The sequence below is a fragment of the Euleptes europaea genome, chromosome 13 (genome assembly GCF_029931775.1).
Source record: "Euleptes europaea isolate rEulEur1 chromosome 13, rEulEur1.hap1, whole genome shotgun sequence".
In the NCBI taxonomy this organism is placed as follows: Eukaryota; Metazoa; Chordata; class Lepidosauria; order Squamata; family Sphaerodactylidae; genus Euleptes; species Euleptes europaea.
Genome location: NC_079324.1, coordinates 62,242,361 through 62,258,756, shown reverse-complemented (window position 1 = coordinate 62,258,756; position 16,396 = coordinate 62,242,361). Strand labels below are relative to the sequence as shown.

At 50.7% G+C, this 16,396-nt stretch overlaps 1 protein-coding gene across 1 annotated transcript in view; it reads right to left on the bottom strand.

Annotated features, from left to right (window-relative positions):
• The window catches only part of SH2B3 (SH2B adaptor protein 3), a 47,625-nt gene extending 37,734 nt beyond the window's left edge, over positions 1-9,891 (bottom strand). Inside the window, exon 1 of the mRNA XM_056859403.1 lies at positions 9,140-9,891. Within this exon, the coding sequence (XP_056715381.1) occupies positions 9,140-9,880 (741 nt within the window). The 5' untranslated portion in view covers positions 9,881-9,891. The remainder of the gene's footprint in view (positions 1-9,139) is intronic.
• Positions 9,892-16,396: the final 6,505 nt, after the last annotated feature.

The window sequence follows — 16,396 nt, the reverse complement described above, 5'->3', positions numbered from 1 at the left end:
CTGTCGGCGGACTGAGAGAAGCGTGAGCCTCTAAAGGCCCGACCTTCCCTCCTGAAGGAACCTCTGTTTGAATTCCGTGAGCCTCTCCTCTGGTCATTCCAAAATCTCTGGAGAGTGTGGGAGGAACGAAAGGAGTGAGACGAAGAGCCTTTTTGGTCTCTACGGAAACTCTTAGGCAGCGCCTTTCTCTTGTCTCGTGTCTCAATGAGGATGGTGTCTAACTGATTCCCAAATAGCTTACCACCCTGGAAAGGGAACCCCACGAGCTCCACCTTAGAGTGCGTGTCAGCCTGCCAAGGGCAGAGCCATAAGGCTTGCCTGGCCGCCATTTAGGTGGCTATGGCGCCAGCAGAAAAGGATAGACTATACAGAGTGGAGTTTGCTAGGAATGTCACAGCCTTGAGGACTCTGGAAACGCCCTCCAGGGCCTATTATCCTCCAGGATAAGTTGCTGCAGTTTGCGTGCCCACACAATTGCTGCCTGGGACATTAGAGCAGATGTTACAGAAGCACTAACGGCTGAGGCGGATGCCTCATGAGTCTTCTTTAGGGCGAGCTCGGCTTTTCTATCCAAAGGGCCCCTAATAGACCCCACGCTCTCTGGCAACTAGATCAAATGAACGTAATGTAGTAACAGGGGCTTCTACCACCGGGATTTGAAGTAATTGAGTAGAAGCCTTGGCTCGATTGTAAAATCTTTTGGCCACGGTAGGGGCCTGCTTACTCACCAGAGGCTTCTCCCATTCTGACATAATTATGGAGGTAAAGTATTCAGGGACCAGGACGGTCCTGGATGGAACAGAATGCCTGTGGAAGAATTCTTTGGACCCCTTTAGGTTGTCACGCTGAGCGACTTGTGTCTCAGAGAGATCAAGGGCTGCCAAGGCCTTGGAGAGAAGGGCAAGAAAGTCCTCCTGGGAGAACAGTCTAAGCTGCTTCTCCACGGTGGGGAGGTCATCCTCAGATGAAAACTCTCCCTCCTCCCACGCCTCCTCAGAGTCTGAGGAGTCAGGGGATAAGGTAGCCTGCAAGTTCCTGGATGAAGAGGCAACATGAGGGGGCTTTGTGGGTCCTGAATGCCTCCAGCCTATATGGGAATCCCTATGATCATGGCTAGAGCCCTCCAGCAGATCTTGGGAGGTGGATAGATTGTGGACTGAATGGGCCGGGGAGGCCTGCATGGCCTGTAGTCCCTATAAGAAGGTGCTTCTGAAAAGGTTAGTGAGTTCTGCACGCAGAGTTGATAGCCCCCCTCGGCTGAAGCCGACATGCATGGCTGTATGTTACTGCCCGGGGTCATAGTCTGCGCTGGAAGGGCCGACCTGGGATCTTGGGTAGTCAGCTGAAGGGCTGTCTGTCCTCCGGGGGGGGGGGAGGAACTGCGGGGGTGCTGGTAAAGTAGGGCTAGGAGCCGCGCCGCTATGCCATGGCGTCCGGCTAGGAGCTGCGCCGCTTGTCTTTGAGGCTGTAGAAGTCATGCTGGAGAGAGGAAGAGCCACGCCGCTGGATCCTGGCGCCCAGCTAGAAGCTGCGCCGATCTTAACCCTCTTGGCTACACTAACTGTAATCGAAGTCTAAACACAGAAAAATCTAGATTTCTTAGCTTGAAGGAACGATTAGCAGCAGAACGCTGCAGGAGCTGCTTCCCTGTCAAAGGCAGGAAAAGAACTGGAGCTGTGAGGAAGGAGGGGGTCATTTCCCCCGGGAGACAGGAAAACCATAGAGTTTTTATTCCTGCCTTCCCTGACAATGAGAAAGGAAATAACCCAGGCTGAAGATGCCCTCCTCCCTCAGAGCGAGAAAGACTTCCTTTTATCTGTTTTGAATCTCTCACCCTCCAGCTTCAGCAGATGACCCCACATTCTGGTATTATGAGAGAGGGAGAAAAGCTTCTCCCTGTCCACTCTCTCCGCACCATGCATAATTTTATAGACCTCAATCATGTCTCCCCTTAACCACCTTCTTTCCAAGCTAAACAGCCCTAAGCATTTTAACCACTCCTCAGAGGGCAGTTGCTCTAGTCCCTTGATCATTTTGGTTGCTTTTTTCTGCACCTTCTCAAGCTCTGCAATATTCTTTTTTAGGTGTGGTTTCCACCTAAAGTCCCCAGGTTCAGCCCCTGGCAGATGCAGTTAAAACGGCCGGCTCATGCAGAAGATGCCTGCACCTAAGTGACTCCCCATGCAGCAGCTGCCAGCCAGAGTGGGCAAGCAGAAGGCAGACCCCACCCACCACCCCATGCTAAAACAGTTCCTTTTCTGTTGTGTGCCTGTGGTTTTGTTTTTGACCTAAAACCGGAAACACGAGGAGCACACGCAGAGCAAAGAGGAAGGCGGACGGCTCAGCAAACCTCGAGTGGGCCCTCCTCCCCGCCCCCCATGAATGAAAGGCAAGCTTGCAGGAGGCCCTCTGCTTTCCATTCACAAAGGCCCAGCCCCACAGGGGACTTCCTAAGAAAGAACAGAGCCGGCCCTGCGGTTAGGCCTACAAGAGAGAAGCGCAAGCGCAGGCGTCACCGCCCGAGGGACAAAACAACGTATTGGAAATGAGAGACGGGTTGCATTCCAACCCTGTCCAAGCACAGCACAGCCAAAATCACTCACCTCAGCTAAACACAACCACGCACGTTATCAGTCCACAAAAGGACTCCGCACACACCGTTCAGCGCCAGCTGTTTACAACCTAAGAGGAAAACAAGATGCATCTCTTTCCTGCCTGATCACCTGGAGGCAGGTCTGACTCGCCCTGGGCAATCAGGAGTTGGAACTGCATCAGTTCTCACACATCCTTCACTGCCCTGATCTTACCCCTCTCCCTCTGATTCTCCTACCAAGCAAGCTTTCTAGATTGTCAACACTTTGAGGTGGGGGACCAGCTATCTGAGCTGATTCTTATTCATTGTTATACAATGGGGAGCCAGTGTAGTGTAGTGGTTAAGAGCAGTGGTTTGAAGCGGTGTTTTGGCTTCGCCTCTTCTGGCAACCATTTTGGGCAGTGCAAAAAGATTGGAGACCCCGAGTTCAAGTTTAGAATGCAGGACCCCAGAAAGCATCCCCAGTGTCCACCAGAACAATTTTGACACCTTTATACCATGGGAAACATCCAACTGCACATCCTATATTGATCTCCAAGCACTGTGGTATGAAACTATTTAAGCCGCCAGATACAATTAATAGATCAAATAAAACCAGGCATGGTATAGTGGCTAGAATGTGAGACTAGGATCTGGGAGACCCAGGTTCAAATCCCCACTCTGTTGCTCTGGGTGACAGGCAGCAAGCCCCACCTTCTCAGCCCGAACTGCTTCACAGGGTTGTTGTGAGAATAAATTGGCGGAGGGGAGAACGTTGTAAGCTGCTTTGGGTCTCCATTGGGGAGGAAAGTGGGGTATAAATTAAGTAAATAAGACATATGAACACCTGAAGCTGCCTTATACGAATCAGACCCTTGGTCCATCAAAATCAGTATTGTCTACTCAGACCGGCCGCAGCTTTCCAGAGTCTCAGGCAGGGGTCTTTCACATCACCTACTTGCCTAGTCCCTTTAACTGGAGATGCCAGGGATTGAACCTGGGACCTTCTGCAATACATAACCTTATCAATACATTACCGTCTAGAAGAACCCTAACCCCTTGTTCTGGACACGGGGGGGGGGGGGGCAGGATCCCTGCAAGGCCCAGCTGTTTCCTGTGCCCCCTGCATTTTGCTCTCTGGCTCATACATCACTTTTCTCAGGCACAGACTGGCTCTGTGGACTTTCCATTATGGAAAAAACACCACCAGTCCCTCTTCTCCTTCCTCTACTGGGGCTGCTCCTACTTTTGGGAGGGTTTGCAAACTCCTGCACACCATCCATCCCCATGGCCAAATCCCTCCCTCCCCTGACAATGCAGATACAAGCCACATGTTCGTTGGTAGCCCCACCTGTGCCCCGCACAAACAGGGAAGCCGCGCTGCATGCGAGCAGCAGCACTGGAGCTCTTGGCATACGTGCCTGCAGGCCTCCCACTACATGCAAGGAAGTGCTGAATCAGAACACCAATTCGCAAGTTCACCCACACAGCAAGTTTGAGACATGCTCCTTCCTAGCAATTCTATCAATCTGAACACAATTCTCTAACCACAACAGCTGAGTCAAACAGTCCATGCTCTAGTAACAAGGGTGGGGGAGTGTTGTTTTTTGGGGGGAGGGGTGTTCATTTCATTTAAAATACAGAACAACCCCCTCCCCCAAGTACCAAAGAGGAACACTTGCATTCAAAGAATGTTGCTTCTTCCGGAAGACATTCACATCCGATGCAGCCCCATGGAAACTATATTTAGCACAGGGGAAGTGGGGGGGAGGAGAGAAACAGACGCCCAATCCAAAAAGCCAGCATGCAGGAGTTTAAATTCAATCTCTGTTCTCTGCCTTCTATTCATTGCAGGCCTGTGTACGCCGCATGAATGGATTTCTGTTTAACATCCCTGGGGTCTCTGAAGATGTGGAATGGTGCAAGAGTGCGTATGCATGCCCATTTTTATACTTGGAAGACCCTCTGCACCACCCTCCGGGGGTTCTGCTCAATTGTGCCCCGTGCCCGGCAGCCGCAGGAAGGAGAAGTGAAGTCCAAGGGCAGGGAGGGAGGGGAGACCTCATTCTGCACTGTGAAACCCCACTGAGGTTTTTCTGCTGTGCAAACAGAAGAAGGGCAAAGTCAGAGCTTTCATCCTCCAGGCAGATTCTCTGGGCCCAAGCCAGGATGGAGAAAGAGAAGAGGAAGAGGAAGAGGAAGAGATGAGAAAGCCCCACACCCCCACTACATGGCCAGAAGATGACCAAGATGCGTTCTCTCTCATCATCTGCTTAAGGTTATAGAATCTGCATTGCTGACAGATGGCCATCTAACCTCTTCTTAAAAACCTCCAGGGAAGGAGAGCTCACCACCTCCCGAGGAAGCCTGTTCCACTGAGGAACCACTCTGTTAGAAAATTCTTCCTAATGTCTAAAAATTTCTCTAACAATTAAGGGAGAATCAAACCAGCGTACAATCACCTTCCCTTCCCACAACAGACACCCCGTGAGACAGGTGAGGCTGAGAGAGCTCAAAGAGAACTGTGACTAGCCCAGGGTCACCCAGCTGGCTTCGTATGTAGGAGTGGGGAAACAAATCCAGTTCACCAGATTAGCCTCCACCGCTCATGTGGAGGAGAGAGGAATCAAACCCAGTTCTCCAGATTAGAGTCCACCACTCCAAACCATCCCTCTTAACCACTATACCACGCTGGCTCAAGGAAGAAAGAAAGAAAGAAAGGAAGGAAGGAAGGAAGGAAGGAAGGAAGGAAGGAAGGAAGGGAGAAAGGGAGAAAGGGAGAAAGGGAGAAAGGGAGAAAGGGAGAAAGGGAGAAAGGGAGAAGAAAGAAAGAAAGAAAGAAAGAAAGAAAGAAAGAAAGAAAGAAAGAAAGAAAGAAAGAAAGAAAGAGAGAGAAAGAGAGAGAGAGAGAAAGAAAGAAAGAAAGAAAGAAAGAAAGAAAGAAAGAAAGAAAGAAAGAAAGAAAGAAAGAAAGAAAGAAAGAAAGAAAGAAAGAAAGAAAGAAAGAGAGGGAGAGGGGGAAGAGGGGAGGGGGGGAGAAAGGTTGACTGCCTTTTCAGAGGATGTCTAGAAGGGATCAAATCCTGCAGATTCTAAGAGTCCCCGGGCATTCTGCGCACCATGGTGGAAGAGGGAGCTTGGCATCTGACTGTGAATAGTTCACCCACCAGCAAAGCCAAGGCAAATTGCAGGGAACTCCCAGCTAACTGGGACATCCCAGGAGGGCATAAGGCGACCCTCCTCCCTCCCTTCGGGCCAAGGCTGGCTCCAGGTGTTTTTCCCCTCCCCTGGCAAGGTCCAAGGCTCCCCTCCTCGGCCCTCCCCCCCCCACCCCCCAGGATGCCCTGGTTTCACCTCTGGTGATCCAGAAGCTCAAGGCCACCTTGCCTAGTGTAAACCCCAGCAAACATTAACCAAATCCTTGCAGGGAAAAGAGAAAACAAACTGCCTGCGGTGCGGGCTTGCCTGAAGAAGGAAAGTTGTCGACCCCCTCACTCACACCTGGCTGGCACACGCAGACAACGTCCCTGCGACACTCAGAACTGAGGCAAACTATTTGGGAACAAGCTTTAATTTGGCGGCAGTGACGGGACGTCTTGTGGAAGACCTCCAAGTGACTTGCGGGACGGTTCTTCCCCCTTCGCCAGGAAGCCTGCTCTAGAGTTCCTCCGCTGATGCACTCCAAAAATCCTGCCTTCAAATTTGACCTGCACCACGAAGCTTAATCTCACTTAATTGTCGTGTTTTCTCACCAAAGGAGCACGTGAGTCACAGCTCCACAAGACTGGCAAGGATCCTTTTCTCAGGAACCTCACAGCATCAACTGAAACCAGACCGGCTGCTGGGTGAAGGTGAGGCAATTAGTCCTTAGCAGGACCAAACTGAAACATCCCGAATTCACAGAAGGTAGAGCTGTAAACGGCTATTAGCCATGAGAGCTAAATGAAGCCTCTCTGTTCAGAGGCAGTTTTATTTGTGAAGACTAACTGCTAGGGAGGCTCTGCTCAAGCTGAAACACGGGAGGGGCAGTGGCTCAGTGGTAGAGCATCTGCTTGGCATCCAGAAGGTCCCAGGTTCAGTCCCCAGCACCTCCAGTTAAAGGGATTAGGCAAGTAGATGATGTGAAAGACCCCTGCCTGAGACCCTGGAGAGCCGCTGTCGGTCAGAGTAGACAATACTGACTTTGATGGACCAAGGGTTCGATTCGGTATAAGGCAGTTTCATGTGTTCATCCTGAATTCACAGAAGGTAGAGCCGTAAACGGCTATTAGGCATGAGGGCTAAATGGAGCCTCCCTGTTCAGAGGCAGTTTTATTTGTGAAGACTAATTGCTGGAGAGGCTCTGCTCATGGGTCTTGGAGGGCAGATGGTTGGCCACTCTAGGAAACAGGATACTGGATGACCATTACTCCAATCCAGCACACTAGTATTCCAAGGTATACTATGCCTTAACAGAGATGTTTCATGCAGCCATTAAAAGCCAGTGCAGCCAGCGACAGACCTCTCCTCCACCAATAATCTGCTTTTAAAGCCATTTATGCTAACAGCCATCAGTATATCTTGTGGAAGTGAGTTAGGCAGGCTAATCGTGCATACTTTATCAGCAATGGGAAACCCTCAAGTGCTCGAGCCTTTCCAGAGACAGAAGGATGCTTCTGCCCTGCTGGGTTACCTTGGACTAGTCACAGTTCTCTTTGAGCTCTCTCAGCTTCACCTACCTCACAAGGTGTCTGCTGTGGCAAGAGGAAGGAAAGGAGATTGCAAGCCAGTTTGATTCTCCTTAAAAGGTAGGGAAAATCAGCATATAAAAACAACTGTTTATCCTCTTCTTCATTCGTTTTGGTCACTCTTCTCAGGCCAGCAACCCTGGAAGCCCACAAGCAAGGTGGAAAGCCCAGAGCTAGTGCTCACAGGGTGACTGCCTCTGGCCATGGAGGTTCCATTTAACCTTTCTGACACCCACAGATGGACCTCTCCTCCCCGAATTTCTCTCTTTCCAAAGCTGCTTCTCACCTTGGCCTCTTCACTTGCAGAACTGCTGCTCCACCCCTGCCTAGAGAGGATATAAAGACTTGGGGCTGAGAAGGGAAAGGCAGCTGAAGACTGGCAGATTGTCACCTTTTTTTACGTATTGTATCCCTGTTCTTAACTTTTATGTTCCATAGCTGGGTTTTTTCCCCCCTTTGGTCTCGGCATGTGGCTTCTTGCTGGTGTAGTTTTTTTCTGTGTTGTTGAATGTTGTGGTAACGGGGGTGTGAGCAAGATATGTTTTGAGGTATTCGGATTTTTTAGTGATTTAACTCATCTTCGATTTTTCTGTCTCTCTGTTGGTAAGCTGCTTCGAGTCCCGTGTTCCAGCAGAAAAGCATCCTATAAATAGACTAAATAAAGAAAAGTCATCTAATCTAATGGCCATCGCTACACCCTACGGCAGCAAATTCCATAACTGAAATTATGCATTATGTACAAAACTATTTCCCTTAAAAAAACAACAACAACAACAACAACAACCAGGAACCATCTACAGCAACCAATCTCACAGTGAAGGGTGTACGAATGCTCAGGACATGGAAATGTTTTGGAAAGCAGAAGAACCACGTGACCAACACCAAGAAGGAGCTGTGCATTGCCCCCCATTCCCCCCATGGCCAAGCGTTTCTGGCGGACAAGGCCCACCCTGGCTTCTCCAGCCTGACCAGCAACTGCTCCCTGGTTCTGCATGCCTTGCAGGGCTGGCGTCAGCATACCCTCAGGTGGGGCAGCTGCCAGGGCCCAGGGCCCATTCGGGTGCCCAGCTGCACACGCTGTCTGGTGCCAGGATGGCCCTGAGTGTGGGCAGTGGGCGGGCTTGCAAAGGGGGCAGGGGAAGGACGCACAGGCAGAGCGGGTGGGCATGAGGTGAGGCCCCGGGACCGCTCTGCCCAGGGCTCTCCTGAATCTGGAACCGGCACTGGGGCCTTACCCCAGGCCTTAGAAGCCGACCTTCCAGAGGACTTAGGATGCTGTACAAGGCCAGCTTTTGATAGCCCAGGAATGGCAGAGTTTAACTGATTTGAAATATCTGGTCGGAAGATACGTACGTGGGAACGGAGGGGCTGCATATGTCTGATTACCGGACTGAGATTTTTTATTGTGGGTTGCGCTTTCAGGTTTGTAAATCCCTTTACAGCGTGGTGTAGTGGGTTCAGAGCGGTGGACTCTGATCTGGAGAACCGGGTTTGATTCCCCACTCCACCACATGAGCAGTGGAGGCTAATCTGGTGAACTCGATTTGTTTCCCCACTCCTACGCATAAAGCCAGCTGGGTGACCTTGGGCTAGTCATAGCTCTCTCAGCCCCACCTACCTCACAGGGTGTCTGTTGCATGGAGGGGAAGGGAAGGGGATTGTAAGCCGGTTTGATTCTCTCTTAAGTGGTAGAGAAAGTCAGCATATAAAAACCAACTCTTCTTCTTCTAATTCTTTTGAATCCCACTTCATATGACAGCAACAGGCTGAACACAAACACACAAACAATTCTCGAGCCAGGAGGGAGGCTCCCCCGGCCGCCTCCGCCGCCCTCGCTTACCTTGGGGGGATCAAACAGTTCCAAGACGTCGTCTTCACTGCCCGAAGAGCCCGCTTTCCGCAGCACCAGCCGACATCTTTGCCAGTGCATCCCACAGTCCAGGGTAGCCTCCGTCACCATCCAGTACTTTAAGTTACCCTCCTTCCGCACTTCGAGCGCCGAATCTCGCGAGAGGGCCCAGGGGAGGATCTTCCAGGCCAGGCCCGGCTTCAAAATGGAGTCCGCCGTCTCTCCTTCCACAGGGACGGGCTCCGAGGGCCTCCTACGGAAAAAGTTCCGCAAGCTCCTTCTCAGCCGGTCAAGGGAAAAGTGTTTCCTCATGGCTGACGAAGTCCCCGTGGGCTCCTCAGATTTAGGCAGGCTGGCAGGGCAGGCCTCGGTCACTCGGTCAGCAGGGTCGGCCAACCCTACTTCAGCCTTAGTCACGTCCGTCCCCAAGGAGCCGTTGGTGTGCCCGCGGCCTGTCTCCCGGTAGTCCCGCACCCCGCTGAAGGGCAGGACGCGGAACTGGCTCATGGTGGAAGTCTCCTTCACCTCATGTCGGAAGTACTGCTGGAAGAGATCGGCGAACTGCAGGGAAAAGTTCTCGGCCGCCAGGACTTCATGCTGGGGGTTCTCGTCGATGAAGAGGAGGTACTTCCAGGCCAGCTCCTTGGCGGTGGTGATGGCATGCCGCTCGCAGAACTCATTCCAGCCGCCTGGGGGAGGGGGCTCGCCTGGCGGGACGATGTGTCCATTCATGGCAGGGACTGGAAACGTTCAGGGACTCTGCAAAACAAAGTGGGAGGAGATGTGGCATCGGAAGGGCCCGCTGGGGAAAGGTGGGCAGCCACAACAGCTGGGCTAAGCCACACAGTTTCTCAGGAGGGACCAACATTGCATTGTGGGTTCTGATCACGAGGGCCTACTCGACGGGAACCACACCTAAGAAAGGATATTGCAGAGCTTGGGAAGGTGCAGAAAACAGCAACCAAAATGACCAGGGGGCTAGAGCAACTGCCCTATGAAGAGCGGTTAAAACGCTTAGGGCTGTTTAGCTTGGAAAGAAGGTGGCTAAGAGGAGACATGATAGAGGTCTATAAAATTATGCATGGTATGGAGAGAGTGGACAGGGAGAAGCTTTTCTCCCTCTCTCATAATGCCAGAATGTGGGGTCATCTGCTGAAACTGGAGGGTGACAGATTCAAAACAGATAAAAGGAAGTATTCCTTCACACAACGCATAGTTGAATTGTGGAACTCCCTGCCCCAGGATGTGGTGATGGCTGCCAACTTGGAAGTCTTTAAGAGGGGAGTGGACCATATTCATGGAGTATAGGACTATCCATGGCTACTAGCCAAAATGGATGCTAGTCATGATGCATACCTATTCTCTCTAGTATCGGAGGAGCATGCCTGTTATCTTAGGTGCTGTGGAACACAGGCAGGAGAATGCTGCTGCAGTCGTCTTGTTTGTGGGCTTCCTAGAGGCCCCTGGTTGGCCACTATGTGAACAGACTGCTGGACTTGATGGACTTTGGTCTGATCCAGCAGGGCCTTTCTTATGTTCTAATGTACCAGTGCCTGAGAAGTGGTTGAATTCTTTCACTTACACACTGCTTAACCAATTGAAATCCCCACCTCCACTCAAGCCTGAGACTGTTATTAACACTAACACACACACACACACAAACACACTACCCGTCTCTGTACTAACAGCAGCACAGGAAGGGATGTCAGTTCCAAGCAGGAAAACCAGGCAGGGGAGAAAAGGCTACAACTGAATCAGGGCCTCACATGGCTGCTATTCACCTTTCAAAACACCAGGAAGAACCAGATCACTGCCTTCCCAACCTATGTCCCGGATTAAAAGTTGAGGTATGTCATCATTCTCCTTCCACAGGTTACCCCACCAAGACTCTAAGCTTGTACAAAGTTGTGGAGGGAGGCCCATGTTTGCAGAACATTAGTCAGCCACAAAGCATTTTGAGGAATAAACTCTGTGTATGCCTGTGTGTGTGGGGGGGGGGGGGGCGGAGGGTTTAACACCCCCTCCCCAATGCAGTATCCCTGCATGCCTTCCAGGCAGGGCTTTGCCCCGACTCCCCGCTTTTAAAGTAACTGACAGATTCCAACCTGCAGCAGAATCCATTATATCTATGTGCCCTCCCTAGTATTCTTGGCTATGAAGCCCACTGCAAGAATACATGAACACATGAAGCTGCCTTATACTGAATCAGACCCTTGGTCCATCAAAGTCAGTACTGTCTACTCTGACCAGCAGCGGCTCTCCAGGGTCTCAGGCAGAGGTCTTTCACATCACCTACTTGCCTAGTCCCTTTTTAACTGGAGATACCGGGGATTGAACCTGGGACCCTCTGCATGCCAAGCAGATGCCCTACCACTGAGCCACAGCCCCTCCCCTACCACCGCTGAGCATATTTATCAGGGTGGTGGGACCCCCTTCAAGAATTTTATCATGCTTTCTCCCCCACCCAAAATAAATCACAAATATTTGCAAGCCTGATAGACCAAAGGAAGACAAGCCTCTCCCAAAATCTGATGACAAATTGTACATTAAAACCCAGGCAAGGAAGCAAACGGTTGGCTTTCCTCCCCGACGTTGCAACCTCTGGTCCCGGGGCCGGCAGTTTGCTTCCAAACCCTTTTCCTTCTGCAAAACATTTTATCGTCACTCTGCATGCAGCTGAGACAGGAAGCAGGTTCGTTGCTTGTGCAACGGAGGGTGGTTCTGCCTCTCGCTTTGGAAACACGCGAGAGACTTCCTTCTTAAAGCTGATATTAAAAGACCAACGTGAAGGAGCACCTCTGTAGGAGTACTTGCTAAAATAAGGGGTCTCGGTGGCTCTACAAATAATTACATAATGCACATACACGCCCCCCACATTCACACAGGTTTACTCACTCAGCACAGAGCTTTGGGGGCTACATGCATAACAGTTTTCTATCTATCCAGTGTGGTGTCGTGGTTAAGAGCAGTGGTTTGGAGTGGTGGACTCTGAACTGGAGAACCGGGTTTGATTCCCCACTCCTACACATGAGCGGCGGAGGCTAATCTGATGAACTTGATTTGTTTCCCCATGCCTACACATGAAGCCACCTGGGTGACCTTGGGCTAGTCACACACTCTCAGCCCCACCTACCCCACAAGGTGTCTGCTGTGGGGAGGAGAAGGGAAGGTGATTGTAAGCCGGTTTGATTCTGACTTAAGTGGTAGAGAAAGCTGGCATATAAAAACCAACTCTTCTTCTATGGATGGCAAGAGAATTGTTAAGGCATTTCCACAAGGGAACGAAAGCTGATGCTCGGTTCACCTGTATACCTGTAGCCCCAAATGTGCTGATTTCTAGAAAAGTTTGAAAACTGCAAAAACAAAAAGCACTATCACGCTTGAAACTAGAGAAACAAAATCGGTCTCCTAAGAGTGGCCAGAGCTCATGGAAAAGCAAGCCACAGCACAGATGGGACAGGCCTTCATGCTGGGAGAGTATTCTGTTCACATGCCTGATGCTGCCTCAGAAAGTACACATACACATTTTTTAAAAATGGCTACTGTATGCCCAAAAAACCTTCTCCTTATTCCAAAGTGCCACGGAACCTCCACAAACAGTACAGCTTTAGATGGGGAAGGGTCAGTCATAAAATGAGGGCAACCACTGCAGCTTCTGGGGAGAACGTGATTGGCGGAACTGCCCGAGAGAAAATCTCAGCATGGGAATCTGAGAGGGGAAGAGTTACGTGCTATTGAGAAGAAGGCTGGGATGTTGAGTGAGAACTGAGCTCAAGAAGCAGGGCATGTTTAGCCTGCAGAGGAGAAGACTGAGAGGGGATATGATTACCATCTTCAAGTACTTGAAGGGCTGTCATATAGAGGAGGGTGCCGAGTTGTTTTCTGTTGCCCCAGAAGGTCGGACCAGAACCAACTGGTTGAAATTAAATCAAAAGAGTTTCTGTCTAGACATTAGGAAGAATTTTCTAACAGTTAGAGCGGTTCTTCAGTGGAACAGGCTTCCTCGGGAGGTGGTCAGCTCTCCTTCCCTGGAGGTTTTGAAGCAGTGGCTAGGGGGCCATCAGTCAGCAATGCTGATGACCTTAGGCAGATGATGAGAGGGAGAGCATCTTGGCCATCTTCTAGGCATGGCATAGGGGTCACTGTGGGTGTGGGGGGGAGGTAGTTGTGAATTTCCTGCATTGTGCAGGGGGTTGGACTAGATGACCCTGGTGGTCCCTTCCAACTCTATGATTCTAACTGCAGGGCAGCAGGTGTAACAAGATGAAAAGTAGGGACTTGATGGCCGAAATAAGTGGAGAGGTTAGGAAAGGCAACCACTGTGAGAATCAAGAAGAAGCAGAAGGGCTGAGTAGGATCCTGGCAAGGACAAAGAACCACTGTGGGTCAGTGGTAGAGCCCTACCAGTGGTAGAGCCCTACTGTGGCCCAATCCCTAGCATCTCCAGTTAAAAGGATCAGGCAGTAAGAGATGTGAAAGACCTCTCTCTGCCGGAGACCCTGGAGAGCTGCTGCCAGACTGAGTAGACAATACTGAACTTGATGGGCTGATTTGGCAGAAGGCAGCTTCATGTGTTCAAAGTTTGCACGCTATCAGTGGTGAGGAGTGTAGAAATGCTGGGGGGTGCGAACATCAGACAAGAGAGGTGGGGCCAGAAGGCATTTCCCAATTTCTCTTGAGGCAGCCACTGCCCTCCAAAGAGCAGGTGGCATCTGGAACTAAGTGGAACCGAAACGCCCGTGAAAACATCACCAGGCTGAGGCTCTCTCAAGGAAGCGCACGAACGTGCTTCACTGTGGCTGTCGCAGGCGTTTGCCCCCAAGTGGGCCCCTTCCTCCTAGGCCTATCGGTGCAACCAGCCTGCGGATGACTCAGCACCCTCGCTTCCTTCCACGCACCGTTCCCCTGCAGCCTGGGCCGTCAGAAAACTGGTGCGTGTAGCGGGTGCCCAACTACCAACAGTGTACCACCCCAAGCAGCACACCCCCTTCCCAACCACTTCGCCCTCAAAAGTGAGGACTCCCCTCCAGGTGCCAAAGTATGCAACTTAAATTGCTTAGTGGTGCCGTCTCTCTAAAGCAGAAGATGGAAGGTACCCCCTCGGCCACCATCTACGTGGTATTCGGTACCGGCTCGCACCGGCTTCCTTTCGCCCTTGCTTATATTTGACTTGACTTCTCAGAATACAAAGACATGTGCAATACCTGGAACTGCACACTAACACAAAGCCTTCTTCTTTGAGGACATGGCTGTTATAACATGCATATGTCATGCGCATGAGGGCACACTCACGCACATATCTAAAAACGGTACAGCCATCAAGATAGCTAGATCCGCTGTATCAGCAAAAGTGAAGAGAAGCTCTGACATAAAAGTTACACAACAGAGAGTCTGTTTTCAGAAAAGGTTCCCCTTAGTCAGAGAGAGAGAAAGGAAACAGATACGGTTAGCACAAGATGTACGATACCTTTCAGAGAAGAGACCGGCATCTGCAGACAGAGGCATTGGCAAAACCAGGTAGCCAACCCCACCCGGGGAGGCCCCCCTCAGAAGCAAAAAAGCGATCCGCTCACAAGTTCACATTCCCAGCCGCACAGAGGAAACTCTGGCCCTGGTGCCCACCAATTGCAGCCACGGGCTCCAAAACAAAACCACTTGGAAGAGTTCTTTCTCCCACCCTGTTTAAAAAAACAACAACAGCTACACAATGTCTTTTTTCTAGCTAACAATACAGAAGGAAGTCCACTCCCTCCACCTCCTCCGTTTTAAATGCTGAGTGGGTATGTTTAAGAGTTACTGAGACGGAGGCAGAACTACGCAGTTGGTGGAGAATAGCCAAGGGCTCCTTCCAGGCGTGCTCAAACTCTTCTCCCCTTGTGCATAGAGGGTGCCAGAGAGCACAACACAGCTGCACACATCCTATATATTTGGGAGCATGCTGCTCTGTGGCTGGAGGGGCGTGGCCCACAGCTGATTCAAGGTGGGCTGCACCACGTCGATCTGGGGAGGGGGGAGACAGGAAAGAAAAAAGCCAGAGAGAGAGGGAGGGCAAATTTGGGATAAAAAACAAAGCAAAGCAAAGGAGAACTAGACCCAAGGTAGGCATGTGCTAAAGTTTCCCATCTCGGCACCACATTTCTCAAATCCGAGGCCTCAAAGGAACCCTCACCTGCCAGAGAGCCCCTGCGTGTGGCTGGCAGAGGATTCTGGGTGCAGAGCCCTTAGTCTATGCCATGAATGCATTAGACCTGCCTCATGTCTGCACGTGACAGGGGAACATAAGAAAGGCCCTGTGGATCAGACCAAGGTCCAGCAAGTCCAGCAGTCTGTTCCCACAGTGGCCAACCAGGTGCCCACAAACAAGACGACCGCAGCAGCATTGTTCCAAAGCACCTAAAATAACAGGCACGCTCCTCTGATCCTGTCGAGGATAGAACTGAAACAGAACAACCTGCCATAGAGTCCCGTCTTCTCTGCAGAAGGCTTCAGAGGCACCTGCCCACCAGGTCCCCAGAAGACATTTTCAAAAACATGGGCCAGCCCGACCACCACGGTCATATTCAGAAGCCCTGCTTCAGGTGCCCCCGCCTTCTGAGATCAAGCAGGTGGGCAAGCTGGGAGGGGGCCTTCTTGGTCATGGCACCAAACCTCTGGAAGTCTCTCCCCAGGAAGATTCCTCTGTCCACTTCTGCTGCCGCCTTCTGCCAACAAGTGAAGACTGTTTTATTTTGTTTGGCATTCCCCTCAATGATCCCTCCTGCCTAACCAATGTTTTTATGTTTTATATATATTTTAACACTTTTTAAAAAACTTTTTTAAAAAACTTAAAAAACTTTAAAAAGTTGTCAGTGAGGTATGTATGGGAGTGAGGGTTATTTTAATGGTTTTATAATGCATTTTATTATGTAAGTTACAAATTGTTAGCCACCTTGGTGGCCCTTCCAAGGGCTGAAAGGCAGGATACAAATGTTGTAAATAATAATAACAAATGCTGTTAATTTGGGGATTGTCTGTTGAGCTGCCTGGCTCTCCCAAATGGAGGGAGGGGGGAGAGGGAGGGAGGGAGAGAGGATGCACCTTCTGGCGAATCTGAAAGAAGAGTTTTGCCTAAACACCAGATGTTTTTTTAAACGTCATTTCTCATTGCTCGCAAATACAACATTTTTGAATCACTGGAGAGTAGGCAAGATTCTGGCCCTCTCGGGTGATCTGCTAAACAAACTGCCCAGTTTGTTCTGGCAGCCAAAC